This window comes from Electrona antarctica (assembly GCF_951216825.1).
Source record: "Electrona antarctica genome assembly, contig: scaffold_203, whole genome shotgun sequence".
In the NCBI taxonomy this organism is placed as follows: domain Eukaryota; kingdom Metazoa; phylum Chordata; class Actinopteri; order Myctophiformes; family Myctophidae; genus Electrona; species Electrona antarctica.
The window spans coordinates 53,930-64,235 of NW_027636945.1; the positions used below are offsets into that span (position 1 = coordinate 53,930).

Genomic DNA, 10,306 nt, shown 5'->3' on the forward strand with positions numbered 1-10,306 from the left:
GTCTCTCTCTAAGGGTGCTGTATTTACAACAAGGGTATAGGCTACATACAGTGATTACAACATACAAATGTACATTTTGCCTAATATGTATTCTTACCATCATGGTCTTGTATAGACCAGTCCAATACTGTAGCCTACCATGTTTTCTCCACATACCACATATAGGCCTACAGTAGCTATACATGCCCTAGTAGGCTACAGTGATTACAACATTATAATGTACAGTTGATAGACCAGTCCATTACTGTAGCCTACCATGTTTTCTCCACATACCACATATAGGCCTACAGTAGCTATACATGCCCTAGTAGGCTACAGTGATTACAACATTATAATGTACAGTTGATAGACCAGTCCATTACTGTAGCCTACCATGTTTTCTCCGGCCTAGAGGACATGTGTACATACAAGTTAAAACAAAACACAAATATAAATAAGAGATGAAGGCAAAACAATGACTCTTTGTCTCAATGGGCTATTACTATAATATGCTAGATCATTCATTTAATTTGGACTACACAGATAACACAATACAAATACAATCTCTAATCCAGCTGTGTATATTGAAACGATTAAGACCTTTTGTCCTCACCTTCCCATGAATAAGTTCAATTGAGAGAAATATTCATCCACTCAAGTGATGTAATTCTTGTTACTCCATCTATCTTACTTTGGACATAAAATGTCCAAAATGAAAAATGCATATAAAATATTTAACACAAAATCTTTTAACCTATATGGGCAGTGTGACAGTTGTCAGGGATGATGAGACATTTTGGCCGATATCGATATCCGATATAATTAATTGGTGTTATGGCCGATAACCGATTAACGATGTCGATATGATCTCATCCTGTATTGAAAAAATTATAATAATGTTGTCCATTCTGAAAAATACATGTAACAGGGTATCTGCACTGCAGGCTTAGGCAAGTCAGATTTAATTTAAATACCTTTATATTTAATATTGTGAGCTTGTAGATCTGTTCAAGCTGGGCTTGTTTATCTGTAAAGACAGACCGATTAATCGGACCGATTCATTAATCGGGCTGATTGATTAATCGAACCGATGCCGATTCATCTAAAAACAACTAGAATCGGCCGATACGGATGTGTTTGCCGATTAATCTCCCAATACCACTTACTGATCGTGTGATATGGTCTGTCTGTCTGTCTGTCTGTCTGTCTGTCTGTCTGTCTGTCTGTCTGTCTGTCTGTCTGTCTGTCTGTCTGTCTGTCTGTCTGTCTGTCTGTCCGTCCGTCCGTCCGTCCGTCCGTCCGTCCGTCCGTCCGTCCGTCCGTCCGTCCGTCCGTCCGTCCGTCCGTCCGTCCGTCCGTCCGTCCGTCCGTCCGTCCGTCCGTCCGTCCGTCCGTCCGTGACAACACAAGCTGTAAGTATAAATACCGGGAGTCAAATGTAACCTGTTGAACATACCATCCTTTATAATAGTCAGACAAAACCAGGCATTCCATCACATATTACATCTGTCGGCCGGGCTACACCAGGCTTTTCGCGCTGTTTTGTGCGCGTTTACCCTAAAACGCACACTTAAAATAGGACTGGACCTATATATATATATATATATATATATATATATATATATATACAAAACACACACACACACACACACACAGTATAGCATATCACTGCAACTCAAATATGCAATTATTGACCAACCTCACCCCTGCCCCCTCTCTTCTCCCTCTCTCTCTCACGTACACATTGACACAACACACACACATGACCACAACTGGACCATTAAAGTCTACTGTGAAAGTAAGGGAGAAAACAAACACGTGTGTTTCTTCTTTTTTTTCTTTTTTCATACATCACTGTTGTGGCTGACTCATTGGAACAGGAAGTAGTCTTCTGAGTGTAGGGATTTATGAGGCTAAACTATTACATTTTATGCTTACTAAACAATACATATTAGTGTTCCTAAACAAGGAGTTATTTCAGACAGCATTTAGTGACGGTTTTCTATTCTTAAAAGAAATATAGTCAATAAAAACCATTATAAAACACCCTCCGTCTCTGACAACTATGTGACTCTCATTCTATGTCAAGAGAACAAAAACAAAGTCATTTTCTTCTCCCCATTGTGGTGTGTGTGCGCCGCGCGTGTGAGAGAGAGTGCACGCTCTTATTCCCTCCCTCTCTCTCTCTGCTTCCCATTCGCTTTCCCTCCCTCTCTCTCTCTCTCCTTCCCTCTCTCTCTCTACCTCTTTATCGTTCCCTCCCTCCCTCCCTCTCTCTCTGTCTCTCTCTCTCTCTCTCTCTCTCTCTCTCTCTCAGTTCAATTCAACAGAGCTTTATTGGCATGAGAAAACATACGTTTACATTGCCTAAGCAAAAGTGGAACAAAACAATCAAGATAAAACAATACAATAAACGTGTAAACAGAGCTGTGTTATATATTAACTCTCTCTCTCTCTCTCTCTCTCTCTCTCTCTCTCTCTCTCTCTCTGAACCTGTTTATGAACTTATCTGTGCTACACATTCATGCACTGTCTCTTTAAAACCCCTGCCTCCTACAAATATCCAGGAAGTCAGCCTCGCCCAGTTCAGAAGAAACGCAACTCATAGCTGTGTTTTCTCTCTCCCCGTTTGTTCTCGGAGTAAACCAAAGTGTTGTGTGTTTTCTCTTGGTGTGAATGTGGTGCTTGTCAGTGAAATGTCAGAACAACAACAGGGATGTGAGCTGGACCAGGACCAGTTCTGCTGTCCTATCTGTCTGGACATTCTGAAGGAACCAGTGACTCTACACTGTGGCCACAGTTACTGTAGCAGCTGTATTGAGGGCTACTGGGACCATGAGGACACTGGAGTCTACTGCTGTCCCCAGTGCAGAGAGAGCTTCAGTCCTAAACCTGTTTTGAGGAAAAACACATTGCTGGCTGAGGTAAGATGACCTTACAAGATACCACACATGAAACTAGTAACTACATGTTCGGCCATTGCCACAGCAGTTCTACTATATGCACATGCTGTAGGCTATATGGTTATTTGTTCACATTGTATGTTTGTGTTGATAATGATATAGGCTACATTGTTTGTCCATTAAGAATAACTATTTATTATGTGTTAGGTTCTCAAAGTGGGGCCTGGGGTCCAAGAGGCGGTTAAAGGGGGTCCATAAAAAATAGTTTATAGAGCATCACAGTCTGTTTAACCACTGTAAACCTACAGTATACATCAGCTATTTGAACATTGCAGATCTACAAGCTCACAATGCATCTAAACACGATATGCAATATTGTGTCCCTACTCCCTGGCACTGTGGCACAACATATTTTCAGATGGGAGGGGAGTCTGTGGACAAATGCATATTCATTTGAGAACCACTGGTTTAAACAGATGCTAGGTATAAGGTTTGATGGTATTCTAGTACTTTATTCTGTCATTTTGTTGACTAGTGTCATTTACTCTGATCTTTGACTTTGTCAGTCACTGGTTAATCATTAAGCCTTTGTAGGGGTGAAAAAGAATGATCTGGGCCTACATCGTAAGGCCGTCTGAAACTCCTCCCTTCTGAAGATGGCAACCAATACGTGTACTAGAGAAATGATCAACTCCTCCCAAAGCAGGCCAGGCACACCCGAAAGACAACCACTAAATAATGCACATGTCCCACACATGAGAACACATGCACGCGCACTGTGATTCACTAGTACAGTGAGGGATCTCTCATACACAGCTAGGGAGAGGCGATCACTCATCTGTCTACAACCAAATGAGTTTGAGGCCACAAGCATAAATTCTCAAGAAGTGCACAGATTATACTACTAATAGAGAAGTGTTTGGGACAAAGCCCAGAGACAGATGGGCAAAATGAGACATGTTTTTTTCCTAGCCATCGTGCAACCACAAGGTTGCCAGATATGAAAATAACACAAAAGAATGGAAAGAATGGAAAATGACCAACAAATGACCAAGAACAGTGGATACAATTTATTAATAAAGTTGTAAGGGTTTCGGTGAAGTTAAAGGCAAGATGTGGTTCAGAATGGTATAAAAGCTCTGAGAAAAACAGAGCTCAGGGCTCCTTTTTGGTAGTGCGACCGGAGGCTGCATCTCTTCATCCTCTGTAATTGCTTTTCAATAAACTCTACTAAGCTAATCTGATCTACCATTTAGAACTGAGTTCTTGAGTCCGTATACCTGGCTGTTCCTGTCTATCGAAATCTCTCAACAACAGCCTAAGTGCCCCTATTCTTGGTTGTCATTAATTTTAGGAAAGTTCTAGCCCTAGTGGTTAAGAATGTCTGCTAAATGCTTACATTGTAGGCTACATTTTTAACAAGGCAACTCTAACTTTATGAAATGCAAAGTTCAGAAAAAGATAATTAGATGTTAAGATAATGTTGTGGGTGCCTGCTGGCCAAGTGGTGCAGGCGCATGCCACACATACTGTAGGCTCTGGCCTGACAGTGTGTTGTGTGTTTGAGTCCCATTCATGACGATCTTTGCTGCGTGTCTCTCCCCTTCTCTCTCTCCCTCTTTCATGTCTATGTTCACTTGATACTATCAATAAAGGCAGAAAAGCCAAATAAAATAAATAAGATAATGTTACAATGCGTTTATCACCATGAAGCTCAACATGGCTGTGTTGTATTCCTCCTCAGTGAGTGAGCTCTCCTTCTCTTTACTTCCAGCTGGTGATGAAGCTGAGCAGTACAGCAGCTCAGCAGTCTCCTGCTGCCTCCGCTGCTCCGCTGTACGCCGGTCCAGCAGACGTGGCCTGTGATTTCTGCACCGGAGCCAGACGTCGCAAAGCTCTCATGTCTTGTCTGGCGTGTCTGGCCTCTTACTGTGAGACTCACCTCCAGCCTCACTACAATGTTCCTGTGTTGAAGAAGCACAAGCTGGTCCCAGCCACCGACAAACTGCAGGAGAAGATGTGCTCCAGTCATAACAAGCTGATGGAGGTGTTCTGTCGCACAGACCAACAGTCTATCTGCTATCTGTGCACCATGGATGAACACAAGGGCCATGACACGGTGTCAGCTGCTGCAGAGAAGGCAGAGAAACAGGTAGCACCACCATCACTTGAAGACAAATCATAAGATGGATCATGTTTTAAAGATGGAAGCAAGACTAAATATAATAATATCTGTGTCAGTAGTTAGTTCTCAAACTTTTCCGTGCCAACGACTCCCAAATTCAGATATATTTCGCCACGGACCCCCATCTGAAAATGTTTTGGGCCAGGGACCCCCAGAAAAGAAGAAAGTAAATCAAAATAAAATATTTTTAGAAATGTTAAAGTAGCAGATTAACAAGCTCGCAGCAGGGCACAAAGCGACGCACTGTGAGCTTGTAGATCTGCTTGAGAACAACTTGTTCCAAACCACTGTTCTAAAACAGAGTTTTCTAAAAGATGTATGTTATGAAATCTAAAATGGCACAGATGCTTTCCCGGTTTTAATTATAGGATGAAGTACACTAATTTTGGACCCAATTAAAAAACAGAATCATATTTCACGTCCATTAATCTTGACCTTCAAAAGTGTATTTTGGAGAGGTTACACAATAGTCATTGGTCCGACAACGACAACCTACCTCAAACCCTAACCTAACCATATCTGCAAGCACGGAGCAGCGCATGTTCGCCAACCTTAATCCGGTCGTTTTCCGCATGTCAGACTATTGACATGTCGGAAAAGCGTACGCACCCCGTTTTACCCTGTATCCTGTATGAGTTCCCTCTCTCCTGATTGGATAGAATTGGTGTCCCGACATGAAAAAGTCCACAATGTTTCCAACCAAACTGTCTGTCTTCCTGCTTCTTGCAGAAACAGCTGGTGACAAGTCAGGAGGAAGTCCAGCAGAAGATCCAGGAGAAAAAGAAGGAGCTGAAAGACCTGAGACAGATCTTGGAGGCCCTGAACGTGAGTGGTTCTCAAAACTCTTTAATGTCAAGGACCCTAAAATGAGATTTATTACATTATATCCGCTGATCGGACCCCCATTTCAAAGTATTTTGTTCCAGGGACCTCCAGAAGCTTGCTTTACAAATATATTCAAAGATTTACAGACATTTTCAAGATTGTTTCAAAAATAGCAGATCTACAAGCTCATATTGCGGCACCAAGTGACATGATATGAACTTCAAAACATCCAACGTAGTGTGTGTGCGTGTGCGTGTGTGTGTGTGTGTGCGTGTGTGTGTGTGTGTGTGTGTGTGTGTGTGTGTGTATGTGCGTGTGTGCGTGTGTGCGTGCGTGCGTGTGTGTGTGTGCGTGCGTGTGTGCGTGCGTGCGTGTGTGTGCGTGCGTGCGTGCTAAGACTGCGACTGCGGCTCTCCTGAGACAGCAGGAACAGACCCTGGATCAGCTGGAGAGGAGACATGCTGAGCTGGAGGAGCTGTCCAACACCGATGACATCATCACATTCATTCAGGTTCCACACGTGGCTTTTTGACACTTGGGTTTTGAAAGAACAAATCGGCTTCATATTTCATCCCATTACATTACGTTGTAATGTAATTTATTACATTATAGTAGATTACATGACATGGCATAACATTACATTATTCATGCTGGTGGTTACTAATAATAATATAGTTCTAGTATACAGTAATTGACATTTAAATTTGTATATGTTAGCATTGTAGAATTATATGAAATAATTGCAATTTTGAGCAATTGTTGTTCGTAGATTAGAACATAAATGTAATTTTTGTCAAATTATATTGTTAATTACTATTCTTATGTATGAGAATCACAATAAGTGCATAATTGTTTCCATTTTGAAAAAAACTATTTTCCAAAACTAGCAGACCTAAATGATCAGCATAAAGAAAGAAAAAACACGTGTGCTTCCTCTGGAGACTGTCCTTTGTTTAAGGCAGTGGGAGCTCAGTTTTAAAATAACTTATAACTCATAAACCAACTAAATGGAAAAACCAGCACCCCAAAATAAAAGATGCAAGACTGATGCAATTTCTCATGTTTATTTGAGAACGCTGACGCGTTTCGGCAGAGTCTTCTTCATCACGTTTTAGTCTGCTCTGAAGAAGGCTCTGCCGAAACGTGTCGGCGTTCTCAAATAAACATGAGAAATTGCATCTGAGCCAGTCTTGCATCTTTTATTTTCCATTTAGTTGCTAAATGATCAGCATGTGAGCTTATTTCCACTATTGTGCGTGCGTGCGTGCGTGCGTGCGTGCGTGCGTGCGTGCGTGCGTGCGTGCGTGCGTGCGTGTGTGTGTGCGTGCAATCCGTACATTAAGTAACTGGTTGAACAACAAGCTCAGCTCAACTCTACAATATTGTGATCAATGCACTGATCTATTGATCATCATTGATCATCCCTGTCTAAAGTGGTTTACTGGTCTCTCTGCTTGTCTCTCTCCAGAGTTTCCAGTCTCTCTCCAGTTCCACTGGATCTCCAGTCTCACCCAGTGTGGTCGTCTGTCCTCTGAGGTCCTTCACAGATGTGACTGATGTCATGTCTGGTCTGAGAGACCAACTAGACAACCTCCTGACGACAACTTGGCCACAGATATCAAACCGAGGTGAGATTTAAAAGTGTTTATTGTTTTTCATAGTAAACATGGATGGATGAAGCCAGAAGGCAACTGGAGATGTTTGAACTAGAAACAGACCGATGGTACACAGTAGGCTGTCTGTCAGATTGGACAGTCAAATAAGAATTAAGCAAGAATATTACTCAAAGGAGAGATGAGATTGAAATGGGTTTATAGTGTTTCTAAGCACCCTCTACTGTACAGTACATTTCTAAGGGTTGAATGGATTTTATAAAGGTGGAAGTATGTCTATAGAGCGTCGCAGAAATAGTTCCCCATTCATTTTCCCCATAGACATTTCAAAAAGTATTTATTTAAAAACCTTAAAAGCCTCGTACAAAGCTAACAGCCAAGTTGACAAATCATGACAATAAACACATATTTTTGGGACGAACAAATAATTAGAAAGAAGAAAAACAACAAATAAAGTGTTGTACCCTGCCCTTTTTTCGTCTTTCTAATGTTCTGTTCCGCCCAAAAAATGTGTTTATTGTCATGATTTGTCAACTGGGCTGTTGGCTTTGTCCGAGGCTTTAAAGGTCTTTAACCCATTTTGGGGTGGGAACCCCTTTTGGTGTTTTAACTATGGAAAAATAGCAGATCTTCAAGCTCATAGCGCGGCACCGAGTGCCGCGCTATGAACTTGTAGATCTGCTATTTTTGAAAATTTGTGAAAATGTGCCTCAAATCTTTCAATATATATACAGACTTACAGAGTGAACATTTTAACTCATATCTTTGCTTCTGTGGGGTCCCTGGAAGAACATATTTTCAGATGGGGGGGCGGAGGCATATTACATATAATTTGTGGGGTTCTTGACATGAAATATTGAGCACCACTGATACAGAAACATAAGGTTTTTCAGAAAACTGTCTGATTTTGAAGACATTTTAAAAATTTCGACGTCGGGCCTAAATGGGTTAAATAAATACTTTTTGAAACATCTATGGGGAAAATTAATGGGGAATTATTTCCTGGTGTCCTCGCAGGAGCGGGACTGTGCTGTGTTACCTGTGTTTCATATCACCCAGTACATTATATAAATGCACCATCTATTATTATTATTATTATTATTATTATTATTGTTGTTATTATTATATTTTTGTTATTTAATGATCTTCAGGAGTTCTCTCTCCTGATTGGTTGAAAGTTGTAAACCACCTCAAAATGTATTTACTAAAGCAATGATTACTATCGAGCTATAATAGCTTTAACTTTTTGGACCTTCAGTTGAATCCATCCTTCAGAATGATGACGTTTACTGTTTTCTTGTGTCTCCAGTGTGTGCAGTTGATGTTGATGATCCAGCGGAGCCTCAGACCAGAAAGGACTTCTTACAATGTGAGTCCATGTTGGTGTTGTTTCTGAACGTTGACGTTTCAACCTGAAATGTTATTTGAAGCTCAGTCTAATAATGAGTTTGATCTGAGAGAATATTAACTCTAAACACAATGAGGTTCATGAGGTTTGGATTTTCTTTTGTCGTGTGTTCTCACAGATTCCTGTCCTCTGTCTCTGGACATCAACACAATACACAAACAGCTCTCCCTGTCAGAGGAGAAGAGGAAGGTGACTAGAACACGACAACAACAACCTTACCCTGATAATGCAGAGAGATTTGATGTGTACGGTCAGGTGTTGTGTACAGAGGGTCTGTCTGAACGTCGTTACTGGGAAGTAGAGAGGACTGTTGGATGGGCTGGTATAGCAGTCTGTTATAAAGACACCAACAGACGAGCCGGGTTTGGATCCAATGATAAATCCTGGTCTTTAGAGTGCCATAGTAACGGCTACTGGTTCAGCCACAACAGTGTTGACACTAAAGTGTCAGGGCCTGTCTCCTCCAGAGTCGGGGTGTATCTGGACCACAAGGCAGGCACTCTGTCCTTCTACAGTGTTTCTGACACAATGACCCTCCTCCACACAGTTCAAACCACGTTCACACAACCTCTCTATCCAGGGATAGGGCTTAGGGGCTATGATGGAGATACAGCAGAGCTGTGTAAGACATGGTAGACATGTTAAGAATACTGATGAGGATATTCAGTTGAACACTTTGTTTTCTTCATTTAGATTGTAGTTGTTCCCTTCTAGATGAAGCATGTGTTAGAATGATGTGTCACCATCATGATCAATCAACCCATTGATTGTGTTCTGCTCATTGCATTTCTTTGCAGATCAATCGTTATTCAGTATGTCTGTTATCTTGTTCATGTTACTACAGAGCCCTCTGTCAGGCTGTGGAGCCTTTTATGCCTCATTGTGAGCTTGTAGATCGGATATATTCAAATGTATATACAGTAGGGCTGAAGTGGTTAATGTATGGTTTGTAATAATAATCTAAATCTACAAAGTAACTAGTAGTAATTCAAGTTTTCAAATAGTTGTAGTGCAGTAAAAGTAAGTAAAGTTTGTGGGGTCTCCAGTTCAAATGTGATTAATGTGGTGGGCTGCAGCTGGTGATTTCAGTGGTCCTCAGGTGTAATTACTCCTCAATGTCTAAATTGAATTAAAGAGTTAATCAAAAACTATTGATTTTGTCGCTTATGAAAATATAATTTAACAAGGTGAACAATGTTTGTTTGTTTTTGGAGATTTTTCAAAAATAGCAGATCTACAAGCTCGTAGCGCGGCACTCGGTGCCGCGCTATGAGCTTGTAGATCTGCTATTTTTCAATAGCAGATCTACCAAAAGGGGTTCCCGCCCAAAGGCATTTCTATCTCTGTGACCCCCAATTTATATTGTAAAATTAATGTCAATTTAACTCAGAGA

At 41.2% G+C, this 10,306-nt stretch overlaps 1 protein-coding gene across 1 annotated transcript in view; it reads left to right on the forward strand.

Moving 5' to 3' along the window:
• LOC306919610 (uncharacterized protein) overlaps positions 1-10,047 on the forward strand; it is a gene marked incomplete at its 5' end in the record, with an annotated part of 32,956 nt that extends 22,909 nt beyond the window's left edge. Inside the window, 8 exon segments of the mRNA XM_079532368.1 lie at positions 555-558; positions 2,547-2,903; positions 4,657-5,034; positions 5,797-5,892; positions 6,290-6,403; positions 7,361-7,520; positions 8,815-8,874; positions 9,032-10,047. Of these exon segments, the coding sequence (XP_079388494.1) occupies positions 555-558; positions 2,547-2,903; positions 4,657-5,034; positions 5,797-5,892; positions 6,290-6,403; positions 7,361-7,520; positions 8,815-8,874; positions 9,032-9,549 (1,687 nt within the window). The 3' untranslated portion in view covers positions 9,550-10,047.
• Between the last annotated feature and the right edge of the window lie 259 nt (positions 10,048-10,306).